The 19,556-nt window shown below is 34.2% G+C and overlaps 1 protein-coding gene across 6 annotated transcripts in view; it reads left to right on the forward strand.

The window, feature by feature from the left end:
- ERC1 (ELKS/RAB6-interacting/CAST family member 1) overlaps positions 1-19,556 on the forward strand; it is a 565,692-nt gene that overhangs the window by 245,291 nt on the left and 300,845 nt on the right. For 5 of the 6 annotated variants that reach the window (XM_054577182.1, XM_054577180.1, XM_054577183.1 and 2 more), the window contains one exon: positions 18,654-18,785. The exons of the other annotated variant lie outside the window; for it this stretch is intronic. In XM_054577182.1, coding sequence (XP_054433157.1) covers positions 18,654-18,785 — 132 coding nt within the window. The remainder of the gene's footprint in view (positions 1-18,653; positions 18,786-19,556) is intronic. 6 annotated transcript variants of the gene reach the window in all.

A 19,556-nucleotide genomic window follows, 5' to 3' on the forward strand; every position in this document is an offset into this window, starting at 1 on the left:
ATTGGATTGTTTATCTTCCTGGAGTGGAGTCATGTGAATTCTTTATGTATTTTGGAGATAAAACTTCTCCGAAGCATCATTGGCAAATATATTTTCCCATACGGTTAGTTCCCTTTTCATTTTGATGGTGTTTTCTTTAGCAGTGCAGAAGCTTCTTATTTTAATGAAGTCCCATTTGTTTATTCTTTCCTTTTGTCTCTTGCTCTAGGGCACATACTGGCAAAAATATTGCTACATGGAATATCTGAGAGTTTCCTGCGTATGTTCTCCTCTAGGACTTTTATCATGTTACAACTTATATTTAAGTCTTTTATCCACTTGAGTTTATTTTTATGTATGGAATAAGTTGGTGGTCGAATTTCAATTTTTTGCATGTAGCTGTCCAGCTCTCCCAACACCATTTGTTGAAGAGGCTATTTTTACTCCATCATAAAGTTCTGCCCGCTTTGTCGAATTTAATTGACTATAGAGACATGGGTTTATTTCTGGGCTCTCTGTTCTGTTCCCCCAATTTATGTGTCTGTTCTTATGCGAGTACCAGACTGTTTTGATTACAGTGGCCTTGCGATATAGTTTGATGTCAGGTATTGTGATCCCTCCTACTTTGTTCTTCTTTCTCAAAATTGCTGTGGTTATTCGGGGTTGTTTGTGATTCCACATAATGTTTTAAATGTTTGTTCTAGATCTGTGAAGTACGACATTGATATTTTTAATAGGGATGGCATTGACTCTATAAATTGCTTTGGGTAGTATGGACATTTTGATAATGTTAATTCTTCTAATCCATGAACATGGTACAATGCTTCCAATTATTTGTGTCTTCCTTAATTTCTTTGTTCAGTGTTATGTAATTTTCTGAGTAAAGATCTTTTACCTTCTTGGTTAAGTTTATTCCTAGGTGCTTTATTTATTTTTGTTGTTGTTGTTGCTGTAGCAAATGGGATTTTTTTTTTCCTGATTTCTGGTTCTGATATTTCATTGTTGGTGTACAAAAATGCCTTCTATTTCTGAATATTGACTTTGTATCCCGCTGCTTTGCCAAATTCTGTTATTAGGTCAGGTAGTTTTTTGGCAGAGTCTATGGTGGAGTATGTACACTGTCACGTCATCTACAAACAATGACATTTTTGCTTCCTTCTTTCCAATTTGGATGTCTTTTATCTCTTTTTCTTGTCTGATTGCTCTGGCTGGGACTTCCAATACTATGTTGAATAGAAGTAGTGAAAGTGGACAACCTTGTCTTGTTCCCAGTCTTAGTGAGAAAGCTTTTAGTTTTCGCCTGTTGCGTATGATGTTGGCTGTAGGTTTTTCATATATGGATTTATTACATTCAAGTATACCCCCTTTACTCCCACTTTGCTGAGTGTTTTTATCACGAATGGGTGCTGTACCTTATCAAATGCTTTTTCGGAATCTATTAATATGATCATGTGATTTTCGTCTTTTGTTAATGTGATGTATTACATTTATTGATTTGTGAATATTGAAACCATCCTTGCATCCCTGGGATGAATTCCACTTGATCATGGGGGGTGATCCTTTTTTAATGTATTGCTGGGTGCGGTTTGCCAATATTTTGTTGAGGATTTTAGTGTCTACGTTCATCAGTGATACTGGTCTGTAGTTTTCTTTTTTTGTTGTGTTTTTAGGTGTTTGGGGGATTAGGATGGTGGTGGCCTCATAAAAAGAGTTTGGGGGTCTTCCCTGTTCTTAGACATTTTGGAATAGTCTAAGAAGGACAGAGGTTAGCTCTTCCTTAAAGGTTTTGTAAATTTCTCATGTGAAGCCATCTAATCCAGGGCTTTTGTGTGTCAGGAGTTTTTTGATTACTGCTTCAGTTTCACCAGTTTTTATCAGTCTGTTCAGGCTTTCTGCTTCTTCTTTATTCAATGTTAGAAGGTTATATTTTTCTAGACATTTGTACATTTCATCGAGGTTTTCAAATTTCTTGGCATTTAATTCTTCATAGAAATTTCTTGCAATCCTTTGTATTTCTGTGGTATCAGTTGTTAATTTCTCCTCTTTCATTTCTGTTATTATTTATTTGGGTCCTCTCCATTTTTTTCTGGATGAGTCTGCCTAAAGGCTTGTCGATTTTGTTTATCTTTTCAAAGAACCAGCTCCTGGATTGGTTGATCCTTTGAATTGTTCTTTTAGTCTCTGTGTCATCCATTTCTGCTCTGATCTTGATTATTTCCTTTCCTTTACTAGCTCTGGGCTTTGTTTATTGTTGTTTCTCCAGTTCTTGAAGATGTAGGGTTAGGTTGTTTATTTGAAATGTATCTTTTTTAGGTAGACCTTTATTACTATGAACTTCCCTCTCAGGAAGTGTCCCATAGGTTTTGGACTGTTGTGTGTTTATTTTCATTTGTTTCCAGAAACTTTTTGATTTCTTCTTTGATCTCATTATTGACCCATTCATTGTTTAATAGTGTGTTATTCAGTCTCCATGAGACTCTTTGAATGTTTTTGAGTTTTTTCCTTGAGGTTGGTTTCCAGTTTCAAACTCCTGTGGTCTGAGAAAATGCTTGTTATGATTTCAATTTACTTGAATTTGTTGAAGCTTGTTTTTTCTCCTGTCATGTGGCCTGTCTTTGAAAATCTTCCATGTGCACTTGAAAAGAATGTGTATTTCGCTTCTTTGGGATGAAAGATTCTATGTATGTCAGGTAAGTCCATTTGATCTTATGTGTCATTCAGTTCCACAATATCCTTGTTGATATTTTATTCAGATGATCTATCCATTGTTGACAGTGGGGTATTAAAGTCCCCTACTATCAGTGTGTTTCTGTTTATATCTTTCTTGAAGTCCTCCAAGATTTCCTTATATATTTGGGTGCTTCTGTGTTGGGTGCATGTAGGTTTACAGTGTTTCTGTCATCTTGATGGATTCTCCCTTTGAGTATTATGAGGTGTCCTTCTGGGTCTCTTTTTAATGGCCTTTGTTTTGAAATCTCTTTTGTCTGATGTAAGTATTGGTATCTCTGCTTTTTTTCCCTGTACATTTGGTAGGAATATTTTTTTCCAACCCTTCACTTTCAACCTGTGTAGGTTCTTTGTTCTGAGGTGAGTCTCTTGTAGGCAGCATAAGTGTGGGTCATCTTTTTTATCTAGTCAGTTATCCTATGTCTCTTGATTGGAGCATTTAATCCATTTACATTAAAATTATTATTGATAGGTACTTATTCATTTTTTTCCCTTTTTACCTGTGTTCCTCTTTCACTCTTTTTCTTCATCTTCTTAAAGCAGTCCCTTTAGCATATTTTGCAGTGCTTGTTTGGTGGAGGTGTATTCTTTTAGCCTTCTTTTGTCTGGGAAACTCCTTTTTTCACCTTCCATTTTAATTGAGAGCCTTGCTGGATAGAGCAGTCTTGGTTGCAGGCATTTGCTTTTCATTACCTGGGATATTTCTTGCCATTCCTTTCTGGCTTGTAGTGTTTCTGTTGAGAAGTCAGCTCCTAGGCATATCGGGGCTCCCTTGTATGTTACTACCTCTTTCTCCCTTGCTTGCTTTAGGAATCTCTGTTGGTCTTTGATATTTGCCATTTTAATGATGATGTGTCTTGGAGTGGGCCTCACTGGGTTCCTCTTAAATGGGACCCTCTGTTCTTCCTGGAGTTGTGTGACTTTTTCTCTCCTCCAATTAGGGAAGTTTTCATCATTATTTTATCAAACAAGTTCCCTATCCCTTCCTCCTCTTCTCCTTCTTGTATCCCTATTATATGAATATTATTATGTTTCAGGTTGTCCTGCATTTCCCTAAATGACTCTTCATTCTTTGTGAGTCTTTTTTCATTTTCTTGCTCTTTCTGGGAGCCTTTTTCTACCTTATCCTCCGGCTCTGCTTCATCTAGCCAGCTTTTGATTCCTTCTACTGTGTTCTTCAATTCAGAAGTTGTATTCTTAATTTCCTCTTCTGTCTTCTTTATAGTTTCTCTGTCCTTTTTCATGCTGATATAGTTTGCAGTAAGTTCCTCATAGTCTTCCTGTAGTTTTTTGTAGTTCTTTCTGAGCTCACTGAGCTCATTGAGCTTCCCTAGAACCATTGTTTTGATATTTGATAGTTTACTTGCCACTATTTCATTTAGTTCTCTTTGTGGGGATTCCTCCTTTCCCTTCAAGTGGGGCATATTTCTTTGTCTTCCCATTATTTGTGGGACTCTTCTTTTAGCTTCTGCTTCTTAAATTGATCTGTCTTGATTTCCTGACTTTGTGGTGTGAACTTCTATGGTAGGAGACGACTGTTTTTTCTCTCTGGATCTGCCTCTGATGATGTCAGATACTGACCCTGTGTGACCTTAGGAAATCTGTTCAAGACTTCCAGGAATCTACTGTCTCTAGCTGTCTCCTTTGGTTGTTAATTTCTATTTACTTTTGTTATGAAAATCAATTGACAGGAAAATAAAATGCAAGGTTTTGGCCCTTGCACAGCCCTGTTGGCTGCCGATGCAGGGCAAGGCAGAGGGCCAGTTGTTAATTGTGGCAGGGAATGTGTGAGATACCGCTGAGGTGTGGAAATACTTTTAATAATCAAATAAGAATGCTTTTTTGACTTCTAAATAATATTCAACTCCTAATGTTGCAATGGTAGATTGAAATATTACTGATAATCGCTGCCTTGCTAAGTCGCCATGAGCCTATATAACTTCTGATGGTGTTAATTCTTCTGTCTGCGCTTTGAAAACAACACACTGGAAGCCACACAACACAGTAAAATGAAGTCATGCATGTTACAAATAGTGGGAGCATACATATGTTTATTTTACATGTGTGGCATTGTGACCTGTAATTACAAAAAAAAATCTCATAATGTTTTAAGTAAATTTGCAATTTTGTGTTAGGTTACATTTATAGCCATTCTGGGCTGCATGCGGCCCACGGGCCATGAGTTGGACACCCCTGATCTAAATTAATCTGACATATGTATGTGACAAGGTTTTTTGCAATATTGTTGGTAATTGCAAAATATTGGAGACAAGCTAATTGCCCATTGGTAAGAGTGTGCTTGAACCCACCATGGTACATCCACACATTGAAGATATCAGCTTTAAAAAAATTTTTTTTGGTCCAATTATACTTTACTAATGAATAAGTTGGAACAGTACAGGATGGAATGATTTAGTTAGAAGTTACATAGATTTTTTTTTTTATGAAGACTGAATATTAAAGTCCAGTGTCTTGAGGTGTAGGTATAGTGTCTTTTATTTGTGCAGGAGTATTTCTTTCTTTCTTTTTTTTTTTACTATTTCATTTAATGATAAATTATCTACTGTATGATTTGCTTCAAGAGCTGCCCCATACAAAAGTGAACTTCGCTTAAGAATATTGTTTGTAGTTTTTGTTGCAATTTTTAAAATTCAAACAACGTCCATATAGCTGCAGACATGATTTAACAGTCTTATTCATAGCTCATTTGTGGTATGGCCTTAGTTGAAAAAGAGCAAAACTCTGGTTGCTCTTGAACTGTCTGCTTCCATTATTGCAAGCATCCCTTCTTTCAGCTCACATGTATTGGGCATCCATATATGACTTCACCAGTAGCTTTGAAAAATAAATTCAGTTTGCCATCAGCTGAGCCTTGGAAGTTCTGGCCCTGCTTTTTGCACTTGTCCTACTTTTGTAGACCACACTGCAGTTTCTGGGCACACTGCTGTCATTGTCCTTTAGTCATGCCCATCAAAACTGTTGTGGCAACCACTGTTTCCATGCATTGTTATTAGTGCATTCTAGGCCTTAGTGATTGATGTTCCTCTTTTTTTCCTTTTTATTCATTTTATTGCAGTGACACTCATTAACAAAATTATACAGGTTTCAGGTGCACTATTCTAAAACATATCATCTGTATACCACGTCAGGTCTCCATCTATAACTATTTATCCCCTCTATACCTTCATCCCTCCATGCCAATCACCACACTGGCAACTTTTAAAAAGAATGAGGAATATCTCTAATGAACTGATATATTGTGATTTCCAGGACATTCTATCTAGTTGGTGGGAAAAACAAAAGATATAGCATGCTACTCTTGGTATAAGAAAGTACAGATATATCTGATCTTATTTTCAAAAGAAAACAGGAAGGATAGACTAAGAACTAAAGAGACCACTTATCCATGGGAGTGGCTGGGGAAAAAGTGGGAAGAGGGGGAACCAAATTTTCATTTCTGTATACCTCTTTCCACTAAAATGAACCAAAATCTCTTGGAAAAGTGGTAGATTTCAGGGCCGGTTCTGGGAAAATACACAGTGAGCCTTAGACAGCCTTGTGGTTTGTGAAAGTAGAAACGTGCTCACAAAAGGCTCTCCCACAGGATCTTTGGATCTTACAAAGTCCTTCTAGGTATATACATGACTATTTTAAGACTTGATTATACAGTGATTTTTTTAAAAGTGTTTCTAAAATGACCCATATGCACTCACATTTAAATTATTTATAATTCCAGTGCTATTCACTCATAGGACATGAACAGTAAAAACAATGAGGCACATATTGGTGATTGTTATAATAATTTTTTTTACTATCATAGTGCCTTTCTAATATGCATTTAGTTTTGCTGAACTTTGTTTTCCTGACTCAAGATTTTAAGAATGAAATCTACTATTTGCAACAGTATGGGTATATCTAGAGGGTATTATGCTAAGTGAAATAAGTCAGTCAGAGAAAGACAAATACCATATGGTTTTGCCTGTATGTGGAGTCTAAAGAGCAATATAAGCAAACAAATTTGAAACAGACTCAGAGATTCAGAGAACAGACAAATGGTTGCCAGAAGTGTGGGGGCTTGGGGGACTGGATGAAAAAGGTGAAGGAATCATGAAGTATATATTGGTAGTTAAAAAATAATCATGGAGTTTTAAAGTACATCATAGGGAATATAGACAATAATATTATAATAATTATGTATGGTGCTAGGTGGGCACTGGAAATATTGGGGGGAATACTTTGTAAAGTACATGTTGGTCTAATCATTCTGCTGTGCACCTGAAACTAATACAAAATAATATTGAATGTAAACTGTAATTGAAAAATAAAATTAAATTAAAAAATTTAGCTTTGTATACTTAAATTCAGTTTTGAGTCTGTGAGGAGAGAGATGAATTAAAAATATGCTTTCCCTTCTCTTTAAACATTAGATATAGTCATTACAACCTTGTTTTGTGTTGATACATTAAAAGGTGTGTTATGGTGCAGTTGAGAGAATAATTGTTGTTTGAAGAACTGAAATTTGGTTAATCCTGGCAAACAGAACCTCCCAAATAAACATTACTCCTATATGGAAACATAATCATAACTGATTTGACTAATGCTGATTTGGGGATTAGAAAATCTCTCAATGAGAGCCTACTCATGTTTTGAGGTTCAGATCAAACGTTCTCTCCTTTGGGAAGCCTGCCTAAATCCTCATAATTTGGAATTAATCACACTGTCTGTTTTAAATTCCATTAGAGTTTATTTCTGTTTTTGATTTCAGGCCTTATTTATTCTTTGTATTATTTACTAATGATTTTGTGTGTTGTTTTCCCTGTGTATTTTGAATTGGGAACCATGCTTTGGTACTTTGTACATAGTTGGTTTTCCATAAAAAAAATGCCTATTGATTTCAGTTGCATCAGTAGATGTCAAGGACATCTTAGCCCGGCCTTTGGAGTCTCCCATCTTCCAAACACTTTAAGTACAGTTGACCCTTGAAAAATGTGGGGGTTACGGGAATTGACACCACCCCTCACAGTTGAAAATCGTCGTATAACTTTTGACTCTCCAAATATTTAGCTACTGATAAGGCTACTGTTCACTGGAAGCCTTACCAATAACATAAACAGTTGATTAACATATTTTGTATGTTACATATATTCTTACAATAAAGTAAACTAGAGAAAAGAAAGGGTTATAAAAATAAAAAGGAATATAAGATACATTTACAGTACTATATCAATATTATAAGTTTACATAATCTGATAGAAGATGAATTGTCTATCTGTGCATTCATGACATAACTTTGTCTTAGTCTTTTTTAGCTATTTTTAGAAGATGCAAGTTTTTCAAATTGTCATAAACCTCCAAAAATTATCCAATATATTTATTTTAAAAAATCCACATGTAGATGGACCTGTGCAGTTTGAACCTGTGCTGATCAAGGGTCAGCTGTATTTCTAATCTTATTTTTAGATGAGATAACTCAACTGGCAAAGTTACTCTATTCTAAGCAATATGCTAGGGTTGATTTTCCTTAAGTACAGTTTATCGGTTTCCTGATTAATTTATGCTCTTCTGCTTATGCAAAATGTTATTCTTATAAATTTCCAGTTTCATTTCTTAAAATAACATTTGCTGATGACCTCTACCCTGTATTGTTATTGTTTTTCCCATTGTTCCTCAGCTTCTATGGTTAATTGCACTATATTGTTTTATAATTGCTCCGGTGTGATTTAATAATTCTTATTTTCCCTTTTCAACTAGTTTGTATTGGCCTTAGGTTAATTAAGGACTATTTTTAAAATTTCATTTTTCCTTTTCTTAAACATTGTTTTGCATAGGTAGCTGTTCATTAATTACAGCTATAATTGTCATCAATAATAAAAACAAAATTTAGAAAAATACTTGTATGATGATATTACATTTAAATACTAACATTTAATATTCTCTAAAATTTCATAGGTTACCCTTTAAGGGCCTTGCATGTTTTAACAAAGGAAATGTCCTCTTCTCTCAGTTGAGAATATTCATTTTATATATTTTTACTCTTTAAGCAATAACACTCACATTCTCTTTTAATAAAACTATAAGTTTTAGTCATGTTGTAATAAAGCAAGATAGACTGGACTGGAAGAAGGGGTCGTATTCATAGTGGTTTGGTGCTTTGATTTAATTTATAACAAAGATAAATATCTGAATATAATCTTGAAGGAGGATACTGTTAGAGAGATTTATGGGACTGCTGAAAGAACACTGGCTCTTAGAGTCATCTCTTCTCAGACCAATGAAAGTATGAGTAAAGTTCAAAGAAAGTGAAAACAATTGAAATAGAAATAGAGGAAGCAACTATATATATAGGAATATTCTCATAGATGGAGAATCAGTGAAACATTTGTGGTTTTCTCTACAATTTGATTTGATTTACTCTACCTACAACAAATTTTATTTTTAATTTTGATAAGATTTTATTTTCCCTTTCTGAAATGAAGTCTACTTACCCTGGTTTTCACATTGGTCATGGGGACAATCATTTAAGAAAACCTTCTTTCTAGAAATAGTATGTGATGAGTCACTTGCTAGATACCTCTAATATATTTTTTTTTTTGGTAAAAATAAATTTTGGTTTCCTCTTAACAGACATTCTCCTTGACTTTTTAAAAAGATTTAATCCTATATAATTTGTCCCTTTTTCATTATTTTTTTCTTGGCAAAACAAAACTTTTTCTATCTAGAATATGGGCCTGGTTGGGTTTTTATGGTGCTCTTGACAAGGTATTAAATGGAGTTAAGATTACGCTAGAGAAGTGTATGTACAAATCAGTGTCTAATTTTATGACCCTGTGGGTAGTTGCTAAAATTACCTTGAAAATTGTTTTTCTGCAAGTGAAGCACCTACTCAGATTGGTGGCATGTATTGCAACTTTTTAAAGCTTTTAGCTCAAGCTGTGCTACTTTTTACCATTTAGAAAAAGAGTAAAACAAGTTTTAAAATTATTTTTAAAAACTCTGCAGTGTTTGAAATGTACATTAGATACTTTTCCCTTTGGCCAAAATTTAGTTCCATTTGATAGGCAATTAAATTTACTGAAAGAATGTTTATTAATAGTACTAATATGAAGCCTGCTCAGATGTGTCCTAGAGTTAAGTTTAGCCCTAATCTATGGGAACTTTTGGCCACATCCTTTGAGCTTATTGCTTACTGTAAAATGATAATGGTTAAAGTTACATTTGGCAGTAACATTCTGTGTTCTGTAAGCACTGTGTACTCACCTTAGTGATATGAAATGGTTTAATCCTTTTCTTTGTTTTATTGTGGAAGCTCCTCCCTTGCATTTGGAAAGTGAAGTCTCCAATAGGATTCTTTTTATTTTTAAGAGAAAGCAGAAGCAGGCGTATATGTAGCCCCTTCGTCAAGACCTCAATGCAAGAATCAACCATTTATGGACCCTATCAGTTATTTATTATTATAAATAAAAGATTATCTTTGGGATTTTTGGTAGACTTTGAAAATGTATGCTTGTTATTTTTATAAGCGTACCTATCAGAGGAGACGTGTCCTATATGAGGTAAACTGCATGTCCATGCCTAAGTTTCTGATACCCAAATATCAGAATTTTCAAGATGAGAATCTGGCGAAGATACGTGGAATTCTTGTACTAGATGCTTTGTAAAAGTTATTAGTATATGCATATATTGCATCATTTTATAGGTATGTTTCCATTTCTTTAATGAACTCCATCTGCTTTTGTTTTGTCTCTGATATTTAACAATTGAGGTTATATCAGAATTCTGCTGTGACTGGGGAAGATATTTGAGGGACTTTAAAGGGAAAGGGGAGAAAATATTTTAATACAAAGTATTTCCTTAAAATAAAAAGTAGTTGGTATGCAACCAAATTCTGCCTTTGTGTTAGGCTAGCTTTCTTTTCTTGAAACTGACTGCATCAATGCATCTGGCTTCAGTCCTTCCACCGCCCCCCAAACATCTGAGCAGTTGGTAATTGAATTCTGACAAGTTGAATGATTTTAATGAAATCTTCTGCATGCGTATGTATACTTGGGGGATAGGGAAGAGGGAGGAAGAATAAACAGTGGGGTTGAGGGTAATAAAGAATTACTGTCTCTTTACGTTAAGGATAATGGATAGCAGTTAACATCAGTAATTTTTAGAACATGTTAAAGTCTCTCTGGTAAGTGGTGTTTACTCCAAAGGAAGCAGCTCTTAAAATTAACCCAAATAAATGACCTCCATAACCATGGCCCAGTCAGAGTTGGGAAAGGGATGAGTGAACGTAGGAAGCTGTTATCTTGGATAATCTATGGAAATCTGCAGTGGCCTTCTTTCTGCTATTGAAAAAGGGAAAAAGCTCAATAAGATCCCTTGTTACCAAGAGATTTCTTTTTATGTTACTGTATTATTGAGCCTTTTTTCTTTTTGCTTTGAGGAAGATGTTTGAAGAGAACAAAAGATTTATTTTTAATTGCTGTTTTTCTTTTGCCTTTGCTTTCCTTATTGAATGTTGGATTTGAAGGAAAGGCAGTGGAGACTCAAGCTTACAGCTGCAATGGTATATATAGCCAAATGCTCACAGAGCTGATGTCAAGAAGCAAAGTTCAGAGTAATGTATTAGGGGAGTAGTAATATGGGATTTGCTAAAGGGTCCAGTCTTCTTCTTCACTTGCCTGAGTGAACTCATAGTTACAGCTGTCCTAGCTTTGCCTTAATCTTGCTTGAATATAGAAATCTTATTTAAGGATATGAGGACTTCTTTGATAACTTCCAAGTTCCTCTCTCTCACTCTCTGCCATCCCTCCAAAACTAGTTACACAAATCTGTTGCGATCCCTATATTCTCTGAATGAGATCTCATTTGCGGTCTCATTTGACCTCAGTTAATAAGAATAATTAGCATAATAACTAAGCTTTAGTACCTAATTCAGTGGTAGGAAAGCTGGTCTGTGTTAGTTTTGATGAGTATAAACATAATTTATAGCAGTTGAAGTACAATTCTGAAGATACTGCTTTTAAATGATATAATTAATGAATGATGAACTATTTAGAATGGTAAAGCATATTTCTTTGCTGTTTCCAGCAAAGTGAGTTTTTTGTAGCACACAGAACATATCTGAATTTGGAATAGCCTGAACTTGTTAAACAGCATAAAATATCCAAGTTACAGCAGATGAATGAATTTGAAGTCTCTTTCTCTACTTAGTCTTTTTCCCCCCTGCCAATTTAAGGCTTTTCTTCCAAATAATGTATGCTAGAAAATTGACTTACTCAAAACAATACAAATAATTCTTTTCTTTGTTATTTTGAATTAGACTCATTTTTAGCTAACTTTTGTGACTCCTCCTCCATCCCTCCTTAAGAGTAGACTCAATTATGAGAATTCATGAAGGAACAGGAATCTAAAGAGAGGCTTTAGTCATTTGGGCAGATATGGCTATGACTATTTCATTCTCATCTTAAAAAATGAGTGGATTCTCAAAAGAAATTTTGTATTTCTCACTAAGAAACTTCACTAAAATATGAGGACTAAATGTATTAATAAACCTCTATTGTATAACTTTATAAACATTTGCCGAATATATTTTTAGTTGAACTTTGATTGGCATATCATGGAGCATTGTTAGTACTGAACTATTAATGAGTTAAGGTGGGTTATTGTGACTTTTACCATAATCATGAGAAAAAAATCTCATTAGAATTCAATCCAATTGCAAATTTTATTCTGACTAATTCCTGAGAGAATGCAAAAAATTTTGATGAATTCATATTTAGTGATATGCTGGTCCATATCTCACTTTTGCAGTCTCCTTAATATCTGCTATTTACATTTTACGTATGTTTGCTTTCCATCATAAAGTAGTATAATTGGGTTCCATTATAGTATAACCTCATAACAAAAACTATGTCTTTGTAGTAAAGGTCCTGTTATCCTAACAGATATTTTTCTCTCAGAAGCAGTTTTGATAATCACAGTCTTCATTTTTCATTGTTTCATTGATAATCCAGTATCATTGTACTGGAGCTGCACACTTGGGTACTTTGATAACCACCTTCCGAGATGGCCCCAAATCATCCTTGCCTTCTGGTATTCATTCCCTGGTGCAGTCCTCTCACACATACTGTCAGAGTTAGTCTGTGTGAACAATAGAAAATGTCAGAAGTGATGGTATGTGACTTCTGAAGCTAGACCGTAAAAGACGTTAACGCTTCTGCCTTACTCATTTGGACCACTTGCTCTGAAGAAAGCCAGGCGACATGTCATTATGATACTGAAGCAGCTCTGTAGAGAGGAACAGAGGCTCCTTGCCAAGAGCTATCACCAACTTGCCAACCATGTAAGTGGAAGCAGAGGACTGAATTCTGGCTGACATCTTGACAATAACCCCATGAGAGACGCTGAAACCAGTACTGTTTGGCTAAGCTGCCTTTGAGGTCCTGACCCACTGAAACTGTGAGATAAAAAAAATGTTCACTGTTGTTTTAAGCTGCTAAGTTTTGAGGTAACTTGTTATGTAATAATAGACAACTAATACAGGCACTTGATATCCTAAGTATTAAAGTAATTTGCCATATGCCTGAATTTTTTTTCCTTTAAATCCACAGTTTGGTTTACTCTGTTGGCAGAAGAGTAAGTGCTTTTGAAATTGTCTTATTAATGTTAGCACCACAGTGATTTTAAGTGCTGAGAATTGTTACAGCTTTTGGCAGCTTTTTGCCGTAAGGATTCTCACCTGTGTAACTCATATTTCTGTGCTAGTAGGCTATGAGCTAAGAGAAGTTACGAATTTATATAAAACATGATATGTTGTATAGCCTTTTATAGATACATTTCATATGTAAAAACTATTCTTGCTATAGCAGTGTTGTCCAATAGAAATATGTCAGCACCCATATAATTTTGAATTTTCTAATAGCTTCATTAAAAAAACATAAAAGGAAACGGATGTAATTAATAATGTATTTTTAATCCAGTACATCTAAAGTATTACCATTTTGATGTATCATTAATGTGAAGATTAATATTTTGCGTTTTTTGTTGGTATTAAGTCTTCAGAACTTAGTATGTGTTTATAGCACATCTCAATTTGGATTAGCTACATTTTAAATGCTCAGTAGCTACATGTGGCTAGTGGCCATTGCCTTCGATAGCACAAATAATGAATTTAGCTGAATATTAAAAGGCCTTATTCCAAGTTAGCAGCATATCAATAATGCATATAAACAACAGGAATGATTTTTCTCAAACTTAAGTGTGACATGTCATGCTTTGGCTTTAATCCGTATCTACATTTGTTTCCAATAACTCATCTTTTATTTTTTGAATGCCTCAGAGCCTTCAAACCTGTGGAATACCCTAGGGATAGAAGGGATTAGGGGTATCAGAGGTGCTGTAGATTTCCCCAGGATCTCATAATGCCATGACTACTGCATTGTTTAACTTGAAGAATGCTGAATGTAGACTTTTTGAAAGAGAAAGTACAGTTGAGACTGTGCAGCACTAATTCAGAACCTTTAGGTTGTACCTGGTATAGGAGCACTTCCCAGGGGTTTCAGCACATCTCACTTCTTTGAGCCTGGACCTGAGTACAGAAGTAAACCAAATCTGTTGCGTTTCACAGTGTGTGAAGTCCAGTATTTTACCAACTGACATTTTGTTGGCTTACATGTATTCAGAGAAGTTGGTGATAACTGCCACTTCTACTCAGAGTTCAGACATTGAACAGATTAGAGATATTTCTTTTCCTTCAAACCAGAATACACCATTAAGCATACAAGTAGTATGGATGAACAATATTGTGTCTAGAAATTTGTGTAAAACTATCGCCAAAATGTACTCACTACTATTTTTGTAGGTATGATTTTAAAACAGTGAGCGTGGGGGTGACCTATTTGCAGAGAAAAGGGGACAGGAGACAATTTTGAAAGCTCTTGGTTTGGTGCTGTGTCTCAGACATCTGCTGTTGGGATATTTAAACTTTAGGTGTACTCAGAATAATAATCTGCAATGTATTGTCTTTAAAAAATATATTGGAATATCCCATGGTTACCTAAAGACTGAAAAGGAATTTCTCATAATTTTGACTAATGCAAATTATGGGCATGAAGAAACTTTGAATAAAAAAAACTGAAGAGCACAATTCATATATTTTTTTTCTTTTAAACCTTTTTTTTTTTTTTTTTTTTGCTGATAGCTGTCTTGAGATTATATTTACCCAGCCTACTTTTCTCTTTCCACAATAAATAGTTAACCCATATGTTCAGAGTATCAGTATCTGAAATGTCACATTTATAACTATTTCTAGAAATTCTTTATATTCTCATCAGTTTATTTGCAGTGTTTTAACATATTTTAAATCTGAGTTTGATTTTTTCAGAACAATATATATTTCTTTGATGTACAGAATGAAATAATACTACATGTCTTAAAATAGTTGTCTACTTCACTCTGATCGAACCTTGATTCCTGCTCTCCTAAGACAGCCACTTTCACCACTTTTGGCTTTCTTCTGCTCTGTACTGCCACGTTTCCAAATCACATTTTTATATTGTTGTATTATTTTTCTTATTTGACATTAGTTATCTATTAACTTCTTATTATGAATTATGAGGAATTAGCTTTTTTTACACTAACCACCACACACATTTCCATCTTTCTATCTTTCTAATATAGTAATACCAAGTTTTACATTATTATGTCTAAGGCACGTAGTATATTATGATTATATTTCCTTTATTGTACTTTTAGTTTTTACTGGTGGTAATCATTGCTTTGGGTCTTTTGTTTATTTGTTACTAGTATATGTATCACTGGTTTATTCCTGATTTCCTTTCTCAAACTATAACATTCCTCCTGATATTGTTACTATTGTAAAATACATTGTCCCTTATTAATTAACCCAGGTAATCTATATATCCACTTTTTTTTTTTTCTTGGAAACATCTTTCCTTGAGTATCTATTCTCTGCTCTAAACTTTTTCTCTAGATTTATTGCCACCCTCAGGTCCACTTCAGCCTCACTTGTAGTAGGTCCCCTTTTTTTCTGGATTCGATGTCCTCCTCTTTCTAGGTTAATTCTTCAGTTTGATAGCACACATCTTTAGTAGCTTTCTGAGTTTATAATATGATATAAATGTTTTCAGACTTTGCATTCTGTCCTCACACTTTATTGATAATTTGGATATAGAATTATAGATCAGAACTCATTTTTCCCCTCAGAACTTTGAAGGGATTACTTCAATTTTCCTCTAGTTTTCTGTGTTGCCCTTGAAAATCCCAGTGCCTTCCAAATTTTATTCTTTGTGAATGATCAATTTTGGTCTTTCTAAAACTTTTAAAGCTCTTTTCTCTAGTATTCTAAACTTAAAAAAAATATAGTGTATATAATCTAAGTACAGCAAAATGTATTTAATCTTCATGAAACAGTGAGGACAAGAAAGTAATTATACATATGGCCTCACAGTGTGTTTAGGGCTCCAGTATTTGTAGGACTGAAAGATTTTGTTTATTTCTGGCATTGGCTCAATATTTTATTAAGTGAAATGGATTCAAGGTGTAGTTCAGTACAAAGGAGACTTCCTTGGTTTACCTTAGCAGATATCTATTAAGATTCTGAAAATAAAACTTGAGCCAAACTTAACTTCTTAAATGCATTAAATAGTCATGGACTTTGTTGATGAAGGTGATGAGGTTATGTGCTATCTTCATTCTCTTGTTACTGCCCTGATTTAATACAGTTTCCTTAGAGCAGATGGTTCCATATATAGTTTTATATTGAGATGTTATGAGTTTATAATATCTTAAATATTAACAGTCCTCTTTTCATTTTATTTGTGACTGTACTTCTCTTTTGTTCTTTGTCCTCATTATAGAGAAAGATTTTGAACCAGGCTCTGCCATTAAGTCTAGAAAACTTTTCTTAAATAAATGTCCTTGCCCACTGAGCTAATCTGGTAGACTGATTTACCATTGGTATTGAGGAAACACTCAGTAGGAAAACCTATATTAATCGTCTGTATTATGACAAATTACTAATCATCCTCTCTCTAAAAAAAGTTTTACTGATGAAGTCACGGCCCATGGAGAAGCGCAAATAAACCCATTTGCTTGAAATCGGTTCCTGGGAATTTATTTGGAATAACTTTTTCAGCCTCAACTCAGGTTAAGATAACAGAATCCTCTCAGGAGATCTTCAAAAGACAGCTTAAGAGTGAAGGATGTAATAGACTGGACAAAGACATAATATTGAGTAACATACAAGTTGATAATAGGAAACATTACTAGGTTTGTTTTTTGCTTACAGCAATTGTAATTCAGAATGCCATGTTACTATTGTACAAATATATTACTTATGAGAGGATTTGAGAGAACCGAATAAATTGATCGTTGCATTCCACATAATTTTCTTTCCGCATAATTCTTCTGTTAAATTTCGTTTTCTCCAAATCAATAGAAGCTACCTTGGACTTTGTTTCTATTGACATTACTTCTTGTCTCTCTCTGAAGGCATCGTTTTAGAAACCCTCACTGTATTCTGCAGTCCATGGCAAGCAAACTGAAAGCATTAAAATTTCAACATTGAACATTTTCTGATACAGCTAAACTGCTCTGCATAAAACAGAACCTTACTTATGGGACTACATCAGAGCATTTTATGGCATTATTTCTGAGAAGAATGAAAAATTTTTTAAAATGATTATAACGTATATCTCTGATATTTTTTCAAAATATTTATTTTTAAGTTGAGAAAAATGAGATAGAGCAAAGATTTATCACCTTTTTATTAGGAAAGATGTTAAATATAGATGCCATTCCTTCGAAGTTGGAAGAAAAATCTGACATCTCAAAATCAGACAGATTTCAAGTTATAGATTTCTGAAGACAAGTTGTCAAAAAGGACTTTCTTATACCTTGTACTTAACAAAAATGAACTACAGTATAATTAAAGAGAATTGCATAGATAAAACACACACTCCTTTGATATCTTGCTGATATGAACATTCTAAAAGTTTGAGAATGGTTAGCAAATCTTGTTCTTTTGATTCATATGTTAAGACAAGACAAAACTTTATTCTTAATCTTCTGCTTCTTTAAGAATCTAAAGAGGAAATGCTTATAATAACCAAATGAATTAAGTTTTTCGTTCTACTTGAAAACTGCTTTATTTATCCTTCTTATTCTAAGATCTCCTATCTTACATGATCTTTTAAAGTCCTGTAAGATTTTGCTTGTCTTTCTGAAAGAAATCCATAGTTACCTCCCCAAAGTTTACATTTTAAACTTGCTTAAGTATCAGTCAGTGGGTTTTGGTTGGCTAACTAAATCACTTATTCTTAGCCAGACTAGTCATTTATATCAGTTTTTTTTCTTTCAGTTTTCTCATAAAAGATTAAGAGAAAACTTTGCTTTCTTGAATTCATTAGGAAAAATTCCTTTTTCATTTCTCTTTCTAAATTAGTTTGCCAACAATTGTCTATATGAAGAATATAATCTGAAAGACCATGTGGTTTACTTAACTTTCATCTAGGCTTAACTTATCAGGAAAAAAGAATGCCTTGGCATTGAGTCTTATTAGTTAGGCTTCTTCAGAGCTGGGTTTAAGCCAGTATAGAGAGTCGTTCAAAAATAGCTTTGTGTTTCTCAATAATCAAACCCTTGTTACCTTTGCCGCGCAGGGCAAACAATTTTACTCACTATGGTATGGAGAACAAGCCTGTCACATGTTTCTCTTGCTTAATAACTTGACCCTTTGCTCTTAATAATATACTTATTCAACCTCCTTTATGTCTGTCTTCTGTTGTTTTACTTTTTCCTCTATGATGATACTTTTTTGGCCTAGATTTTCTTCTGAAGGGAAGAACATTTAATAAGCAAATAAGACTTGTTGAAAAATAGGCTCTCCTTGGGTTAAATGATTAGTCTTCTTCACCGAGTCTTCCATCGTTTTCCAGGACAGTCTCCGTAAGAAGGATGACAGAATTGAAGAGCTGGAAGAAGCACTAAGAGAGAGTGTACAGATAACTGCAGAGCGAGAAATGGTGCTCGCACAAGAGGAATCAGCCAGGACCAGTGCTGAAAAACAGGTCTGCGATTTTATACAGTTACTGGCAATGCAGCTGGTTAAACAAAAGGTAAAACCCAAGCAGTGTAGTCTAGGGAAACTATACATGTTTAAAGGGTTTCAAAAATGCTCATTGAGTGTAAGTACTTAGACTTAAATAAGAATTGAAATATAACTATAAGAATTGATTTATGTTAATGCAGAGGTCTCTGCATTAATAATTTGGGACTGATTTCAGATATATTTAGGTAGTATATGCTCATATATCTGATGAGATGAAAATAGAACCTGTCTATTTGTTATAAGACTGCGCACAACCCTGCTTTGAATTTGAATGGTAAAACACAAACATTTCTAAGTTAAAGATATTAATTTTAAATAGACAATAGTTTATTTATTTTATACTCTGGTTTGTTCAAAGGAGCAGTTGAAGTTATAACAAGTTAAGTTTAATAGCAAGTAGGAACAATATAAATACCATGACCCTTGAGAGTCCCAGATCAGCATGTCTTTTTGAAGTGACTTATTAAAGAATTCTTTTTCTGTTTTCTTTATGTCTTTTTAGATCCTCATACCCTTGTTGTAACTTTCTATTAGAAAGAATAATTAGAGATGGGGGATGTGATTGGAAGAAATAGTTTTACTAGTGAAGACTCTAATCTCAAGTTCCATTCTGAGAGTGTAATGGGAGGTTTTGAGCCTGCCTCATACAGAGAGAGACGCATAGCATTTAATTTGTCAGTGATTATCTCTTTTCCATGTCTTTGTTGGAGAAATATAAATGTTAAACAGG

This window comes from Pteronotus mesoamericanus, unplaced genomic scaffold (assembly GCF_021234165.1).
Source record: "Pteronotus mesoamericanus isolate MK-2021 breed Mesoamerican mustached bat unplaced genomic scaffold, CSHL_Meso_final contig_41, whole genome shotgun sequence".
Lineage (NCBI taxonomy): Eukaryota > Metazoa > Chordata > Mammalia > Chiroptera > Mormoopidae > Pteronotus > Pteronotus mesoamericanus.